We start from the raw sequence: 19,596 nt of genomic DNA, 5'->3' as shown, positions 1-19,596 counted from the left end.
CTGGGGCTAGTGAAACAAGTCTGAAGCAAGAACTAGAGTCTTGAGACACTTCCATCTGTTTACTTCTATAAGCCCCTTCCCAATCATATGTGTCCTGCTAGTCTCTTCCAGACACATTTACACCAGAAAATGTCAATTCCTGAAAAGCAGAAGGTACACACCATGGTAGATAATTAACCATTTCCTCAATCCCCTGGCATAGAAAACTTCCTGTTTTGTACACAGACTGCTTATCTCCTCCTCTTGTTCATACTTAATTTTAAAATGAACTGGCATCCCCTTAAGAATTAGCAGGGTCCTATTAACCTAGAATAAGCAAAAACAAACAAACAAAGCCAGATCTATTTCTAGAGGGGTCTTCTTTACCCTGAGCCTCTTGTAGACTCTCTAACACTAGCTCCACCCTTTCTGGCACAGATCTGCATATCCTGTGTGATTATTCTTGTCAGGCCTTAAACTGCAGAAACTGAGGTGTTCTAGCCTCTCCATTCTAACTCCAGACAGGGACTCATGGTTGTTTTTATTGCCTTTTGTTTGTTTGTTTTTACTGCTTTTTGCACAATCCCGATCTCTGTACACAATTGCAAAACTCTTGCTAAAAGTTCCCATTGGCAAAGGATGTAAGAGGCTTTCCGCCTTTCCTCTGCTTTTTTTCTTCCCTATTGGAGGAAGATCAGCCCCCAATTTCCTGTCACTATATTCTATGAACATCTATAATTCACATGATGTTATATACACATTAATATATTTTTCACCACACTCCATTCAAAAAGGTAGAGAACTATTCTGACAAACAAGAAGCATATGCACAAAAGAGCCCCAGGAGATCTCTGTACCAGAAGAGAAGATCTTAGATTTTTCAGTTGTTTAAAAACAGCAATGGAGTTCTAAAAAATAAAAACTGAGTTATAAGAGAGGGGTTTCTTCTGATTGAAAATCTATTTTTGAGTACATCATTCAAGTCAGCTCTGTGCAAGGCATTGTGTGGACCAGGAGGAGGACAGATAAAAAAACCAAAACCCAAACCTGAAGGATTTGAGCTGAAATCTAAGGAAATCATGTTGAGTTGGCCCTAAATAAGGATGCAATTGAATTCCTGTGAATACTTGTATCTTATTAGCTCTTACAAAGAAATTAACAAAAATTGACTGGGAAAATATTTATGGTGTCACAGAATTTCCTTGGGAAGCAGAGATTTACCCCAGGGTCTTGCTGATGGCACTGCTATCCTGACTTCTGTTGTTGATAAATGTGATCCAAGTGGTGCTTACATTAGCTTCCAGAACACTTCTAACCAGACTTTGTCCAGGACTCCTTTTTTCCACAACTATTTTTTCATGTGTTGTACAAACGGGAACTCTCTTCCAATTGAAAATCCATTTTTTAGTACACTGTTCACAGTCAGCTCTGTGCTGAATTTTTGGTGGTGACCTTTCAAGTCACCACATCAATCATTCTGGATCAAAAGATTTCATTCACCTTTTATCCAAAGAACCCATTTCAAAGGTGACTTTTCTCCAGGAGACGTATTTACTTATTTGAATGAGGCCTGTGAAAAAAATCTTTTAATCCACTAGACTCAACACAACTAAATTATAGTTTCTAACTACGTATAATAATCATGAATTTTCCTTTAGAAGTTGTTTGCATCATTTTTTAATAAAATTACACCTTCAATTACATCACACATATTGGCTCCTTTATTGTGCTGATTTTAAGAGATTCTCAGATGTGGATTCTACAAAGAAAACCTGAGTCCTATTTATTCATTCACCAGTTGTAAACCCCTTTTTATTTCATTCTAAATTTATTTTTTATTTTTCTCATTTGGAAAGAGATCATTTTTGACTTCACGGTTATTATATAAGAAGTTTAAAACTCCAGGATTGGAGTCCAACTTAAGTCACAGGCCTAAATGACTTATATACCTGATTAGGCCACGAGATAAAGGGAACAACATGTCCGAGGTATCTGATGCAGTAATAAAAGTTTTATCAATTCAAAATCTGAATTACATAGCTCCATGACTTTACTATAGTGTGTTGATTTCCTATCATGGCTACTTAGTCTATCAAAAGAGAGTCCTTTCGCTGTTTTAGAGTTTTTTACTTTCTATCATTTCAGATGCTGGATTATGAACAAATGCCTAATATTCATCTTGGTATCGGAGTTAAAAACCAAGCTGAATTTCACCACTCAGTTGCCTCTCGATTCCAAATGCACTCAACCCCTGTGAGAATTCAGGTTGTTAATGTGAAAGAAGGACCCGCATTTCATCCAAATTCTATGATTTTCAGTATACGGGAAGGGATAAGAGGAAATTCCTTATTGAATTATGTGCTTGGCACATATACGGCAATAGACTTGGACACAGGAAATCCTGCCACAAATGTCAGGTACTACAAATACTATGCTCATGTCAAAGTGATAAAATGCAGTTTGGTCCAGTGTTAACTCATATAGAATCTGCTAGACTATTTGAGTTGAAATGCTTTTTGAGTTTTGCTTTGCTTCTCTTGTTCATTTGCTTGTTTTAAAACATTTTTGTAGCACTGACATTTTTCCAAGATTTTAAAAGTAGTTTAGAGGCAATATGGTCTCTAACTGGTTACAAAGGTCATTGTGTCCAGGGAGAAAGAATAAGGTCAAAGGGCTACCTAAGAGACTCTATGAGTCTCTCTAATCTTTTGTGGCCATTTGTTACCACTCTGACCCCAGGCTGACTAAGCTGTATTGTAAACTATGAGACATAAAAGATGAATCACTGCTTGTTTCCTTAACACCTGTGTTATCTAATGACTTTGGAGCTAATTTCAACCACCAGCTTAATTTAAGAGGAAGAAAAAAGATAACAGAAGAAGCCAAAACACAGGTGTTCCAGAAATTTGAGTATAAAGGAAGTCAGAATTGGAGAAATAGAAAGGTAGGCATTAGGGGCACTAGGTAGACAGATTATACATGAATTACATTTAATTACAATATACTCTAGAAAATTACTCTAGTGAAATATGTAAGCATTCTCTACATCCTTTGCTTATCTCTCTTCCTCCTCCTAATATTTTTGGAGTGAACAGTATTGACTTGCAAATTACTTTAATATCAACAGTTTTGATTACTTAATAGGCTAACAAATTGACAGACAACAAAAATCATGAAGTCTATCAGTATGGGATAGAGGAAAAGGATGTGTCAGATAAGTGCTTTGGACATTGAAATTGTGCGTGCTACAGAGGCTAGATCTTCTTCCACTAAGGTCAAGCACTTTGAATCAATTGTATTATTTATTATATTATATTATATTATATTATATTATATTATATTATATTAATATAATACCATAACCCTAACAGTCTACCAGTGAAGTACCCTAAAACTAATATGCCTTAAAATCTAGGAAAAACAAAGTACATCACATGTGAAAATGAATAAAGGATATTCCCTCAGTAGGTATTGCTATAATAAGTAAACCTAAAAGAGATTCATACATTTTACTAACAATTAGAGTAAGAACTAGAAGAGTAAGAATTATGAAATTTTAAAACACTGTTGTGAACCTGTGTTTACTATGTTCAACACTAAAATTTTATTGATATATATACATTTTATAGATCAAGGCAATTATCACTTGGTTTTTTACATACAAGCACCATATTTATGTTTAATACATTGCATGTAACTTAAAATTATAAACTTTCATATGAGCAAATGATGAACTTATTTATTTCACAACAGGTATGTCATAGGACATGATGCAGGCAGCTGGCTAAAAGTAGATTCAAGGACTGGTGAGATAAAATTTTCTAGGGAATTTGATAAGAAGTCAAAATATATTACCAATGGGATATACACAGCAGAGATCCTGGCTGTAGATGGTAAGAAAATTTCTTTTCAATATTTTAATAAAATTAATGTTTCATTAAATATAAATATGATTTTAATATAGATATTAGATTGACTCAAAATATATCATGTAGTGTATCTGTATGCAAAAACTTATAGAGTTCTAAATACCGTAGATTAAGAACTGAACTCAGTACACTCATAACCATAATTTACATTTAAATCATAATTTATTTTACCTACTTCCAAAAAAGAACTTTATGTGATATACAGCAGAAAGCATAAAAGGTTATGTCTATAAGTAAAACTCAGTTTCTGCTTATGGCCTCATTTCTTGAGATGATTAATCCAACTTTCAGTGTTAGAAATGTTTATGTAAAGGAAGTGCTAGCGAGGTATACACAAAGTTCATTTGGAGATGACCTATCGGAAAGCAGTGTCTCCCAAAGACAAGGGTTAGTTTAAGGATTTTTTAAAAACATTTTTTATTTATTTATGAGAGAGAGAGAGGAAGCACATGTGTAAGCCCTTGGGGATGGGGGACAAGCCAACAGAGAGGGACAAGCAGTCTCCGCGCTGAGCTTGGAGTCCCAGGTGGGGTTCCATCTCAGGACTCTGAGATCATGACCTGAGCCAAAACCAAGAGTCAGATGCTTAATGGACTGAGCCACCCAAGAGTATAGTTATTTTACAACCACTAACACTGAGCTACAATGAGAGGCCTATGTAAGTGCAGTTTAAGTGGACATGTTGTCCAAAGTATAAAGCACAAGATAGAAAGAACAAATTAAAGATATAAGATCCAAATTAAAAGCCCAAAGTGCAGATGCACTGAACTTGTAACTGAGCTGCTTCTCATGTGGGAAAATCCATTAAGGATTCTTCTTGGTGAGTGCAACAGGAAGTTATTTATCAATAGTTAATCATTCTCTGAACAGTATCTAGGAAACCAGCTACTACAGGAAAAAAAAAAAAAAAAACCGCAAAAGGTCAGGATCCAGGAAAGAAGAGAAAAAAACAGGTGTACCAGATGTATACCTAATAGAAGATAGATACTATAGGTTTATATTATTTATAACTGGGCCTTACAGTAGCCAAAGAAAAAGATAAAGAGGCAGTATAAGATTTAAAAAGAAACCATGATAATACCCAAGTAATTATGGTCCATACATTCTGTTCTTCATCCTGGGAGTGTCACTTTAACAGCTGGGTCTGTTATAAAAATACTATAGTCTTATTTATTATCAGTATTCTAGAAAACCTTTTCCTATAATGGATTCTAATCCTATTGATCAATGCCTATGTTTGCATACTGGTCATATGTGAATATCTTCAGAAACTAGAATAAAGGGCAATGCTCTTGGGACCCCTCTCACTCCTGAGAGCTTTTTCCGTGTCTCTGCTTAATAAACTCCTATCACTTTGCAAAAAAAAGAAAAGAAAAAAAGAAAAGAAAAGAAAAGAAAAAGAAAGAAAGAAAGAAAGAAAGAAAGAAAGAAAGAAAGAAAGAAAAAAAGAAAAAAAGAAAGAAAAAGAAACTAGAATAAAAATTAGTCATCAAGTGAATAAAGAGGGAGGAAAAAACTACCAAAATGTTTAACAGCAAACTAAAAACAAGGGCTATTCTTTATGTACCTATGCAGAGTATCTGCACAGGTATAAGCCATCCAGATGGAAAAGTGAACTAAAAGCCCAGATTCCTATTTCTTGGTCCTCTGCCCAAAATATTAAGCCAAAATTTGTTTCAAGTGGGTTAGGAAAAAATTTAATAGATTTCTGTTTGTTTTCAGAAGTGCCGTTTCACAGAGAAATAGCATCCAAGGGATGGCATTTAAATTAAAAAAAAAATAGCAAAACGGAAAGAAAAAATATACAAATAATCATTTCATTTCAACTGTGGTTATTTTCCTACAAGCACAGAGCTCAATAAGCATCCGAATGGAAGGCTATAGGCTGGCAGGGAGTCTCGTTCATGGGGACAGGATAGGAACAGAAAGCTGTGAGGCTTCTCTGAATGACATTTACTTTTGCATCTTGGGATGTGTAGGAGTTGGCTGAATGAAATTGAGATGAAAAACATTTTGGGAAGGATGAATAGTGTGCACAAGAGTCCTGGGTTAGGAAGAAACTTGTTCCAAGAACTAAAAAGAAGCCAGTGTGGCTGGAAGGTAGTGAGCAAAGCCAAGAGTGGCTTTGGGTCATTGAAATAAGCAGGAACCCATCATGCAGCACCTCAGGAGTTATTCATGCTATTCCTCTATGTTGTGGCATCATTATGGAATATAAGAATTTTTTGCCTCACACCATGTACCCCAACACCTATGATGCTCTGCTGTTTCAGATGGCTCTGGGAAAACAGCAACAGGAACCATATGTATCGAAGTTCCTGATGTCAATGATTATTGTCCAGTTGTTTTTGCTGAAAGTGAATACATATGCATTGACTCTCCATCGATCCTTATCTCTGCAAGAGACATTAGTGATCATTCTTATGGGTCTCCCTATACCTTCTGTGTTGTTGATCAGCCACCAGGCACAGCAGACTTATGGGATATCAAACCAAAAAATGGTAAGTGAAATGCAAACTTGTTCATCTTCAAGGCCAAAAGCAAAAACAATTACTAAATACTTAGGCAAGACATGTAACAATATCTATCTCTGTTTCTGTGATTCTACACCATATTCATAGTAAATGAGAAAAATCTCTCATATTAACAATTAGGATATTTGGAAAATTCTTAAACTGAAATAAAATTTTAAAAGTTTTATCAGTAATTTTTAATACAGAATTACAAATAGTAATATGTAAATATCAGTTTACCATTTTATATACATGGGGTACTAAACCAATATTTGGTCAGTTTGAAATAAACAGAACCCTTGACTAACTCACCATATGTCATAATCCCCTATTCTGAATTATTTCAGGCAAATCACTTAAAAATTTCTGAAACTCAAGTATCCCATATCTACATATTTTCTGCTCAGGTACACATAAGATCAATGAAATTCTTTTTAGAAAGAGTGATAAGCTTAAACTTTTCCTAAAGGTAAAAATTTGTTAAATCCAAATTGCTCAAAATGAAAAGAATGGTTAAGCAAACAGTAGTACACATTATTAAGATGTAGTACATACAGCATTAAAATTAGAATTATGTGAAGCTTTTAGATACAAAGAAACACATAAGCCATAGTATTTAAAGAGTAAAGATCTCCAGGTAGTATATGCGCTTGTGCTAACCACTGCTTTGTAAAAATGAATGCCTGAAAGTACTGAGAGTAAATATCAGACTACATAATGTTTTACATACTTAGGTTCTACTTCCCAGAGATGTTAAATGTGTAATAGAAAATAAAATGCTATAAGAGGACCTGATTTGGGTTACAATAGCTCTCTAATTTCATATTCACTTGAGGCAACAATAAAAGATTTTTAGAGGGTGATGGGATGGAGATCCAACCTCAGAGCCCAAGGTGAGAGGAAATACTTGCCATCTCTCCGAGACCACTGAGGTTCTCCACTCACAGAATGAAAAAATGCTAAAATGATGCCAAAAAGAAAAAAAAAAAAAAAAGAGCCACACTTAAGCACTTAATAAAAAGAGGAAATTAGGCAACTTGTTTTCATAATAAAACTTTTGGCTCTTTTCCACAAAACCACTTTAATATTTTAAAAAGCTAAGCACATTAAAGTAACTCCATTAAAATCAAAACAACTTTGAATTCACACTTCCTATAAAGCCTAATATCCCATTCTTAAATAACAACTGCCAATGACCTTTCCTCATTAAGATCCTAGATATTATGAGTAAAAACATTTTTAAAAAGGTTCAATGTGGAGGTTCATAAAGGTATTCAAATTATAGATTTGCCAATAAAAATATAATCACACTGGAAAAAATATTCCTAGGGTCCTGTTTCAATGTTGGTGTTAAAGAACAGAATAAACTTTCACCTAATGTGCTATGGCATAACACATGTTATTCAACTCTTGCCTTGTGCACAGGTGCATTTTATTAGACACAGTTGGCTTATTACATAGTTAAATGAAATTAATAAACCATAATATTTATAATTATGGCATGTTATAGATTAATACATTAATATTCATGATTTAGGTATAAACTTAATAATCTCTAAACCCTTGGGTTTGTAAATAAATTTCAAGCTATGTATTAAGCAATAGTATCTATGCAAATCAATAGGCAATGGTAGCACAAAGAATTAGGAAAATAATAGTTATTCGAATAATTTAAATTTAAGTGATACAACAGCAACTTTGAATAAGAGATAATCAAGTGTCTTAAGGAGGTATTTGCAAACTGTAATCCTAAATAGAAGATTTCTAGTATTTCCTTGCAGCTCGATAATTCTTCATTCATTGGACAAATAGTTATTGACTGCCTATAACATGCCAAATATTGTTGGTCCAGAAAATAGCAACAGGGTCCCAGCCTGCTTCAGAAAAATAACAATTCAGCAGGAAGAAGTATTGGACAATTCATTATAAACATTAAAAAAAAAAGTGTAGGGTGCTGTATGACTAGGGGAACATGGAAAAACCAAGCCCTAGGTTAGTCTTGGGTATTAAGAAGGGTCACCCAAAAGGAATTTCAATTTATTTTTTCTTTCCTCTCTTCTTTTTCAGCTACCTTCGCAATCCTGACAGCTAAGCGGCGTTTAAGTCCCATGCTCTACCAAATCCCAATCATCGTGAAGGACAGCTATAACCGAGCATGTGAATTGCCACAGATTGTGGTGTTAGAAGCCTGTGATTGTGACAACGACCACATATGCTTGTACTTTAGTACCACGGGCATCAACACAGGGGACGGCAGCTCAGTTACCAGCGATATATACGGGTCTGTCACTGATGACCAACTTGGGAGTTCAAATGTTGGTCTCGGACCAACAGGGATTGGCATGATGGCTCTGGGACTCCTACTACTACTTTGTAAGTACTGGATTGAATCCCTCTTTTCAGCCATTCTTCAAAATAAGAATGTAACTAGGCTCACTGGTGTGACTAAATTTGTTTGGCCATTTCCTTTTGGTAGCTATAGCAATTCTTGCAGGAATTTGGGGGGGAAAAAAAGTGGAACCAATTAGAGCATATACTTGTTCAATAATGATAGCTAGAGTTAGGGAGGGTCATAAAAATGAAAAACACAAGCAAATGTCTAAGTATAATGTAGCAAAACATAGAGTAAATCCCATCAGGAGAATTTCAGCAAAGTGCTGAAAAGAGAAGTAGAAGCAATTCAAGTCCAAGTGGGAAGGTTGGTAGTCTTCACATAGAAACTGGCTTTGGCCCAGGCCCTAAAAGCTAAAGATTTTCTTAGAAGGAGGATGGTATCTGGGGAAATCTGAAAGGAGTAACACAAACATAAACAAGGAGAGGGATGGAAAGGCATTGGACACTCAGGAAGTAGATAAGCTAAAAGGTAAGCTAGGAGCCATAAAGCAGGAAAGTTCATGATAAGCCAAACATTCTGGGCTTCAGTCCACAGTTGAGAAATCAGTGAGGATGTACAGGATCAGGTGACCTCTTCACTCTAGTATAATAGGAAGTGGGGAGAAGAGCCTAGAAGAGAAAATTTGCCTCTAGACTCTTGATAGAAGTGTTTGCAACTAAAACCATGGTCATAGGAATGGTGAAGTCCCTAAGCAAACACTGCAAAAAGAATCCTCCTCTCCCTATACCATTTTTTAAAGCATGTAGATCCTCAGAAGACTAATACATTTTAGGCTTCCCCTGCAATACTTAAGTTTGTGGAAATCAAAAATTGAATTCTAAAATTAAAGATGACTAAATCCTTCAAAATATAATATTAATATGTTTCAATGGATAAGTACACACTGAAACATTATCACTTTGAGGAATGAAAAAATAACAAATGAGTTTGGGGCAGACTTTCCTTCTTAAAACAATATGAATTTTTAGGATTATATCAATATCACGAGTGATTATCATAATGATACTAGAGATATTTTCCCAGAACATGACAATAGCAAATGAGTCAAGGTGTCAGCTTGCCTTTAAGCCAGCGGTTCTCAATCCTACCTGCACATTGGAATCACTGAAGATCTTTAAAATTAATCATGTTCAAGCAGAAGTACTCAAGATGACACCAAGTTGTGGCATGTCTGGTGAAGCTAATGTGCAGTTCATGGATAAAAAAAACAACAACAACAAAAAAAAAAAAAAAACCAGAATCAGCTACATTCTCAGTGGACTAGCACTCAAAATTTCATGACTCTTCCTTAACCAGGACAAGAAAGCATAAGAGTTGTTAAGTTGATTGTAGAATAGAAAGGGTATACCCTTTTAGTCGATTATTTGTTTTCACTGGAGAAAACCAGGCTGTGTTATGGAGGAGGAGAAGCAGTGTTATGGTGAGAGGAGGGGTCCCTGCCCAAACATTTTCTCAAAGGGCCTTCATTTAAGACTTCTGATGTTTGCTCTGAGTGAGATTAACTACTTCAATGAAGTCAATAAAAGTCCTATTTAGCAGCTTTGTTATTCTCTTCCATACCTCTAATTAACTCAGTGGAATGCATGTTACACTAGGGAATTAGAAGAGTATAAAAAAATCAACTAGAGTGGACCCAAAGAACTAAACTGAGTGTATTCTAGAATCTTAGAAAACTTAAGAAATGTCTATATTTATGGATTAAAGTGTAGAATTGAGGTAAATTTTTCATTATAGTTTATAGACAAAATCTTAAAATAAATATAAATGGCTCAATTAAATTTAGTGGGTGATATCTAGTTGATTTTATTAAATATAAGGGTAGAAGAGACCTATTTCTAGGTCCTATAGCTGAAATTTGTATTCAATCTTTTTGATAACATATATTGATTATGCACTTAACTTATACATATATATGTGATGTTTGGTTACATGGGTTTGTATATATTGGTTTTTATATGGATATGCAAACGTATACACACACACACACACACACATATACACAGAGACAGTCTATGTGTATGTATATACCATATCCAGGTACCTACAAATACACATACTCTTGAGGATAGGAATATATTTATTCATATGTATATATAGGCTAGCAAACACATTTACATACACAGACAGTTATATGTGTGTACATGGGGGACTAGGAATCAGAAAACTGGATTTGAATCCTGGATCTGCATCTTATTTTCCTGTTCTATCAGTAAAGAACCCTGATTATGTGATCTCAAATTCCTTTCAGCCCAGCATTCAAAGTCTGTGATTTGGTGATTTTATATTCATAAACATGGATGTGTATATTCAATCCTTTAGGAAATGCTTTCCTACATTTATATTTATCCCTTTGGTTCTAAATAGAATGCTGCATTTTTCAAAAAAGGATACTTTTAATGACTTCCTAAATTGAGCAATATGTGTTAACTCTCTTTCTACTTTCTTGGGTAGTGTCACCACTCTTGCTGCTCATGTGTTGCTGCAAACGAAGACAGCCTGAAGGCCTGGGGACGAGGTTTGCTCCTGTGCCAGAGGGAGGTGATGGAGTGATGCAGTCTTGGAGAATCGAAGGGGCCCATCCTGAGGACAGGGTGAGTGGACTGTCATGTTCCAGAGAAGTGTGGGATTTCAGTGGGATTATGCATGTCTTGACAATTATATGAGACATAAAAATAAAAGTATGTCAATTTTTATATGTTTAACATAAAGAATTTACTTAAAAAATATTTTTCTTTCTTTTCAGGATGTATCAAATATATGTGTACCAATGACAGCCTCTAATACCCAGGATCGTATAGATTCTTCTGGTCAGTGGACACCAAAATCTGTTTTTCTTTTTGAAATTTGCAAAATTATCCAACCAGATAAATTTCATGTAAAAGTAATTTTTTTAAATAAACAGTATACCTGCCAAACTTTTTGGAGGAGATTATAATGAGAGGAAAAGTTACGTTTGAAATCAGCATTCTCTTTTTCTTAAACTAAAGGCAGTGCAGTATGGTGCAGCAATTAAAAAGGCAAACTCTAGAACCAGAATATTTGAGTTTGATTCCCAGTTATGTCCTTGGGCCAGCACTTAAACTCCCTGGGCCTCGATTTCCTTATCTTTGAAAATGAGGTTATGATAGTACCTACTTCAAAGTGTCATTGTGAAGAGTGACACACAGAAATATACACATATTATATATGCTATATAATGTATTATATATTATATAATTTATGTTTTATATGTATATGTGTGGTATGTGAATAAATATATCACAAAATATACATGCATACAAATACATATAAAATATGTATATGTATCACAAAATATACTTTAGAATAGTATATTCTAAGACTATAAGAATAGCCTTACACAGAGTGCTACTGTAGCCATTATTTGTAACACAAGCTTTTCAAAAAAAAATAATAATAAGAGAAAAGAAAAAGCAGCAAATATATTCTTCTAATATACATTGAAGAATTTTCTTAAATCCACACATGCATTTGCCTCACCAGCCTTATATTCTCCTAGTTTTTCAGTTCTATGTACATCTAGGAATACTATAAAAAATACCCAGCTAGTGAGCAATGACTGAACAATATAGAGAGGTTGCCCAGTTCTAGAGCAGACATGAGATTTCTCAGCAGTGGCTCCTTAGTGTCCCAAACTGCACCCTGGATGCAAAGAGCCTAAGGTGGCTGGCCACTCCTCTAAAAGCCAGCTGTCCCTCTAGTGTTGGGGTGAATAAGGACTGTGCCTGTTTCTGCTGGCCTTGCAGTGGAGGGTTCCTGGATGGGTGCAAGCCCTCTCTGACCTGCCCAAGCAGCAGAGGCAGAGGTCCTGCTCCTCTTGGCTAGTTCTCCACCTGAGTCTCGGGGAGAAGCTTGTGCAAATGTGGGGCCACGTGCGAAAGCTGGCTCCCTCTGTACCGCTTACTTACTTTTATTGGCAAGCCTGAGACGGGGTAGAATTTGGATGGCTCCCAGCCTTGCTTTCCAGAACCTACTCATGTTGTGTGGTGGTGGTGGTGTGACACAGCAGACAGTGGCTGGCAGTGTTTTACATGAATAATCCGTGCAGACCCTCAAGCACTGTTTCCCGAACACTCTCTCCTTTCAGAAATCTACACTAACACCTACGCCGGTGGTGGAACAGTTGAAGGGGGTGTGTCAGGAGTGGAACTCAACACGGGGCTGGGGACAGCTGCCGGTCTGGCCATCGAAGATGCAGCAGGAGCGCGGCGGAGGAGTTCCACTATAGGAACTCAGTGGGAATATGCAGATATGGGCCTGAATATGGCTTTCTTGGACAGTTATTTCTCTGAGGTAATCCCCCTGCACATGGCCCCACAAAATAGTCTTGGACTGAATGATAACATTCAGCAGATTCTTTTTTTTTTTTTTTAAGATTTTACTTATTTATTCATGAGAGATATAAAAAGAGGCAAAGACATAAACAGAGAGAGAAGCAGGCTCCCTGCGTTGGGGGGGGCGTGGTGGGCGGGGGGGCTGATGCAGAACTTGATCCTGGAACTCCAGGATCACACCCTGAGCCAAAGGCAGATGCTCAACTGCTAAGCCACCCAGGCGTCCCAACAGGTTCTTCTGAAATATATTCAGTTATTCTCAAGTCTATCCCCATCCTGAATAAGAAGTATTTCATTTCTCCTTAAAATACAGAAAGGCAGTGCAGCCAAAAACATTTCGTATTCAACTGACATACTCTATTTTAATATTGTGGAAAAGGCTAGCATCCCTCATTGTTCCCTACTTCTCTTTTCCTATTTTTCTTCTTCTGTTTCCTTCTGGTTTTCCCACTTTGTTTCCCATAGCAGCAGCAAAACAGGAGGATTCTGATCAAGAAGAAAAAAAAAATGTGTATCCATGTCCTCTCCTTATGGTGTCCTTCCTGCCTTGCAAGTACCTCCAATAGAAAAGAGAAAAAAAAAAAGAAATTAAAGCCAGGACTAGGGAAGGAAGAGAATGGTAACTCAGGAACAGAGCACTGCCATGACTTGCTGATAGATCAAGATCCAGAACCCCTGTCTCCTATTCTCCCATCACCAAGGATATGTGTCCCCCAGTTAGAGAAGGGATCATGGGTCTATGAGCATTCCAAAGAAAGCTCCATAGGCATTGGATTGGCCTAACAGAGTAGCACAAAGAGTAAATAAATCCCCTGTGAATCTCTATTTAGTATGTTTATTTAACTAGAAATCCATTTCATCTTAGAGTTCAACTAGCCCATTTTACTCCCTATATGGTAATACATGAATTTTATCATAGCTCTTAACAAAACAAAACAAAACAAAACAAAAATGCTAAGGATGTTGTAATTCTAAGCTATTTCTTAAAATTGGTGATTACAAATACTACTGCAGACTATCCATGAATAGCATTGATTATTTAAATGAGTGACTACTATCACTGAGTACACTCGATATATGGGCACAAATTATATATGTATCATAGAAATGTCACAGAAATTTTATTTAACAAATCATTCATAAAAATCACACTAATAATAAAAGAGCTTTACCATTAATGTCAAAATTGCACTGGGCATTATTTCCTTTGGTTACAATTGGTGCCTGATAGGTCAAATAAATTCAAAACGTGTTCTCCTTTCTCTGTGAGCACTGAGGTTCATCCTTTCCCAAACATATCAGCTCTACACTTTAAAAATGGCCCTAGATTTCAGAGGTGATGAGATGCAGCCTCTCCCTCTACTAGGTGAAACCTGCAGAAGAGTGCAGTGCTTCTTTTTTTCTGTTTTACACCACCACCACCACCACCCCTACAGCCAACTTGTGCCCCAGGCAAGAGGGGATTATTCTCTTACTAAGGTGTCGACTTAAAAATATTAAACAGCAAAGTTCTAAGGTAATACCAAACTCATGAAGAATTGATTTCAAGACTTAAAATCATTTCTTTCTAATGCTTGAATTTAGAGTCTAGTACAGACCAGAGGGTAAGGAGCATGATGTAGTATAAAAAGGATAGTTGAATTTCAGGTAGCCTTCTACAATTATTTGAGTCTCGGGCATTCCATTCACTCTCTCTGGGCCTTCGGCTACCTTATTTATAACATAGAAAGGAGGTAATATTATACCAGGTCCCGTGGGATTTCATGGAACCCAACAAGGGCCATGGCAGCTGAGGGAAATCGGGGAGAAAACTGGCAGCCACCTCACCTCTTCAGAGAAGTTCTCTTTCATCTCTTCTACATAGAGGGCTCCTACCTAAGATTTCATTTAAAGGGGCTGTCATTAAAAATAATTTGAAAATCATAGTAGGTATCATCCTAGTGTTTTTTTGGTGTCAACCTAACTCCAAAGTCAGCTTGGCTCTCTTCACCTAGTTCACATAAAACCACTGAACATTCGAACATAAGTCTCTGGAGCTTAAAGATACTGACATCTTCATACATGCTTTTATTCTAAGTTGATAAAATTTCTCTCCTTAAGTAAATAACATGTTGAACATAGCTAAATATATTTTGTTATTTCTAGACCATGTCAGAGAAACAAAAGACTATAAGTCCAAAAGACTAAAACCTCGTCTTTGATAAATCCAGATTGTCAAAATCTGAATAAAATGTAAAAATTATTATGTTAGCTTTCAAATAAGAACAGTTCACATTCATTCAAGTTCTATTCACTATTAATGAATCTGATCTCCTTTAAAAATTCCAATTATTGGGGATCGCTGGGTGGCTCAGGAGTTTAGCGCCTGTCTTTGGCCCAGGGTGGGATCCTAGAGTCCCGGGATCGAGTCCCACATCGGGCTCCCGGCATGGAGCCTATCTCTCCCTCTGCCTGTGTCTCTGCCTCTCTCTCTATCTATGTCTATCATAAATAAATAAAATATTTTTTAAAAATTCCAATTATTGAAAAAATAAAAATAAATAAAAATAAAATCCCGATTATTTAGAAATAGAGCAAAAAAAAATCATCAGTTTTTCTTCAGTTCATTCCATTAAAATCTTCTCAAATCTGACATCTCTAAAGCATTATTATTATTCTTTGGTTATCTTAAGGGAAAAGAGGCTTCTAATTTCCTATTTTTCTTCTAATTTTAGAAAGCTTATGTTTATGCAGATGAAGATGAAGGTCGGCCAGCAAATGACTGCTTACTCATCTATGACCACGAGGGAGTAGGGTCTCCTGTTGGCTCCATTGGTTGCTGCAGCTGGATTGTGGATGATTTAGATGAAAGCTGCAGGGAAACTTTAGATCCAAAATTCAGGACTCTGGCTGAAATCTGCTTAGACACAGAAATTGAGCCATTTCCTTCACAGCAGGCCTGTATACCTATCAGTACCGACCTGCCTTTGCTGGGGCCTAATTATTTTGTTAATGATTCTTCAGGAATGACCCTCTCAGAGGCTGAATTCCAGGCAGAAATGGCAATACCTGAGCCCATAATCCATGGGGATATCGTAGTGACCGAGACATACTCAACTGCTGACCAATGTATGCAACCCACTACAATTGTTATTGATCCTCAGCTTGCACCCAATGTTGTAGTGACTGAAACAGTGATGGCACCTGTTTATGATGTCCAAGGGAATATCTGTGTACCTGCTGAGCTAGCCAACGCACACAATGTAATCTACACTGAGAGAGTGCTATCTAGTCCTGGTATGCCTGACGTGAACAGCAGTACCATGACTGATGGCTGTATGGGACCTGTAATGAGTGGCGGTATTTTGGTAGGGCCAGAAATTCAAGTGACACAAATGGTGAGTCCCAACGTTCATATAAGCCAAACCACTGGTTCCACATCCCCAATGACATCTCGACACAGAGTAACACGGTATAGTAACATACATTACTCCCAACAGTAGTGCTTTTGGTCAATACTCTATATGGAGACCTTGTACTTTGTAATCACCCACATATCCATTAAAGGTATAAATGTATTATATTTAACATTTTAATAGCCAACAAATATTCAGATATTCTAAGATCAATGCTACTCTTTGAATATGTCTTTTGCGGGGGGTGGTGAATATGGCTAAGCACTTTAGATAAGCCTTTTATAATTCTTTCAGGTTTTAAATAATGTGCCAAAAACTTAAAATCTTTTATTTCCTTTGATACTGTCTAATAAATAGCACATAACTCATAAGGTGAATCTTCGAGATCTTCAGGTCTGTAGGACTAGTCATACAAGCCAAGATGCCCTTGTTCTTGGAGGTTGCAAAAGAAGTCATGACTACAATTACCAGTCATATTTATCTTTTGAGAAATATTTCTGTTAAAAAATTTTAATTGAAAAACTGAATGAAGTGTACATTTCTGAAAGAAGGTTGGAAAGGACAATAGAGCATCTATCATTAGCAGCCTGAAATCATTTGTCTCTTCAGTAGTTTCTCAAGATATGCAATATTTAGGACATAACTAATATAATACAGGGAGAGAGTTTGACAGCTGAGTGCATTACTGAAAATAGTTCACTGAAAAGAATTACATATATATAGATATGCATATATACATTAATCAATATGGATGAATTTTTATCGCACTTTATTGATTTATATCAGTAACTGTAAATTAATTTACGATAGTAAAAAGAATTATGACAACAATAGAGTACAAACAGTTCTTAGGGAAAGCATTAAAGTATTTCCTTCTTAGAATGTTTTCTCTATTCTTGCTAATTATGTCAGAAAACCATATTAAATATGGTTTACTCCATTTTGTTGACCCAAGTCATAGAGCTTTCATTTAGCGATCAAGTATTCTCCAAAGTACCTCTCTGGTTATGCATATATTCAACAATATTTACTCAGAAGCTACTGTGTTGAGTGCTGGTCTTGTCTCTGTGAATAAATACGTGAAGAAGACAAACATGATTTACCTGTCTTCTAGAACTTCCAACTCATCCGTAGCCTTAAAACTCTGGGGATACAGCTTTGAGTTCCTGCCAAGAATAATTAAAAAAATATTTAAGTCCATTACCAAGTTGTGTTTCTCTTTTTAACACTGCTATATTATGTTGAATGAATAAAACAGAAACACATACACAGATTGCTTGCTTTTAGTAAGTATAAAGTGGGCTTAAGAGAAAGAAATTCTAGCAAGATAATTTTATTTAATTCTGTAAAATATGTAAACTATATAGTAGCAACTATAATGTGACTCATAAAATAATGTAAATGAAATAAACTTATTTTCAGGGCTTATTCCTTTTGGAAGGAAATAACTGTAGTGCTTCTTGCTTAATTTGTTCCTTTATAAATAAAACTACTCTAGAATTAGGAGCATCTCCCATAATCTCTTGCCCAATTCTCTCATTTTACAGAAAAGGAATCTAGAACCAGAGAGGTAAAGTGACTACAACTTGCTAGTTGTGGAACAAAATCTTATAGCCATTTCTCAGGTACTCTGGTCCATGTTTCAATACTATAACTATATCAGACATGGAGATCAAGTTTGGCCCATTGCATAGTCTTTGTTATTTCCTAATTGGAAGAAAAAGTATCTCTCAAAAGAAAAAAAAAAAAGGTTTTGTGACGTTTAAGTGCAGAACAGCTGAAACGGTATGACGCCAGAAGATTATTTACATGTTTTCTCATCTTTTCCAAGCTACATGTATTACCAGTAATTATAGTCATTCCTTACTGTGGTTATTCACAACCAAGATTCTGCTACATTTCATAACTCTATAATTTGATGAATTCATAGGGTAGCTAAGGAGCATATTAATACCATGGTCATTTTAATAGTCAACAAACCAGCCATGTAACACCTTGCATGCATTCAGTGCCATAGCATATCCTGATGTGGATATTTCTCTCTTGAATTCTGCATTCTATGGCGCTAATAATTTTTCAAATTATGAAAAAACTGGTGAATAATTAAATGTAAAGTGCTAATGGATTTAAAACTGAAAACAATAAGAGATTTGAGAAATGATGAAGAAAATAGTACTAAAAGTTTAACTGATACCACTTGTGAGAAGGCTATGAAAATTTCTCTATAAACTTTTCTATCAATACACAAAGATTTAATGGTGCTTCCAAAAGAGGAAATCTATCTCTGGTGGCTGTTTTCCCTTATACTGTCCATGGAAACAAGACCAGAACCATTTCATTTTCTCTCTCAATATTATCAGTGAGAAGGAACTCCTCCATCATTCCAAGATGGTCTGTATCATTCACATATGACATAAGGCTCCAAAATTGGTGTATTATTAAAATATTATCCCAAATAAAATAGAAAGCATAAGTAAGATCTCCCTTGCCCTGCTGAAGAGTTAGGGTATTGATTTATCTAGGATATAAAGATGATATAGCATTGATGTTAAAATTTGAAAATGAACCCATAAGTTCAAGAAATGATATTTAACTAATAAGTATAATAACATATAGTTTGAATCATATTATCTTGCCACTTGCAATTACCTGAAGGGAAGTCATTATCAAATGTAAAAATAAGTTCTATTAGAACTGCCTTATTAGGTAAAGGGAAAGGAAGACAAGAACACAGAGTATTTACAGGGGCGCCTGGGTGGCTCAGTTGGCTAAGTATCTGCCTTTGGCTCAGGTCCTGATCCAGGCTCCTGGGAATGGAGCCCAGAGTCAGGCTACCTGCTCAGCGAGGAGTCTGCTTTTCCCTCTCTCTCTGCCCCTACCCCTGCTCATGCTCTCTCCTTCATATAAATAAAATATTAAAAAAAAAAAACAGATTATTTACAAACTTGTTTCAGAAAAAAATTATTGGAAAAAATTTCCTTTTGGATTAGATATTTCTGATGGCAATACATTACCAAATGTAATAATATTTTA

At 35.8% G+C, this 19,596-nt stretch overlaps 1 protein-coding gene across 1 annotated transcript in view; it reads left to right on the top strand.

Annotated features, from left to right (window-relative positions):
- DSG4 (desmoglein 4) overlaps nt 1-19,390 on the top strand; it is a 35,698-nt gene extending 16,308 nt beyond the window's left edge. Inside the window, exons 9-16 of the mRNA XM_038541813.1 lie at nt 2,125-2,396; nt 3,733-3,872; nt 6,182-6,409; nt 8,489-8,794; nt 11,268-11,407; nt 11,560-11,623; nt 12,922-13,127; nt 15,883-19,390. Of these exons, the coding sequence (XP_038397741.1) occupies nt 2,125-2,396; nt 3,733-3,872; nt 6,182-6,409; nt 8,489-8,794; nt 11,268-11,407; nt 11,560-11,623; nt 12,922-13,127; nt 15,883-16,650 (2,124 nt within the window). The 3' untranslated portion in view covers nt 16,651-19,390. The remainder of the gene's footprint in view (nt 1-2,124; nt 2,397-3,732; nt 3,873-6,181; nt 6,410-8,488; nt 8,795-11,267; nt 11,408-11,559; nt 11,624-12,921; nt 13,128-15,882) is intronic.
- Nucleotides 19,391-19,596: the final 206 nt, after the last annotated feature.

The sequence above is a fragment of the Canis lupus genome, chromosome 7, assembly GCF_011100685.1.
Source record: "Canis lupus familiaris isolate Mischka breed German Shepherd chromosome 7, alternate assembly UU_Cfam_GSD_1.0, whole genome shotgun sequence".
Classification (NCBI taxonomy): domain Eukaryota; kingdom Metazoa; phylum Chordata; class Mammalia; order Carnivora; family Canidae; genus Canis; species Canis lupus.
This window is presented reverse-complemented; position numbering and strand designations above follow the sequence as displayed.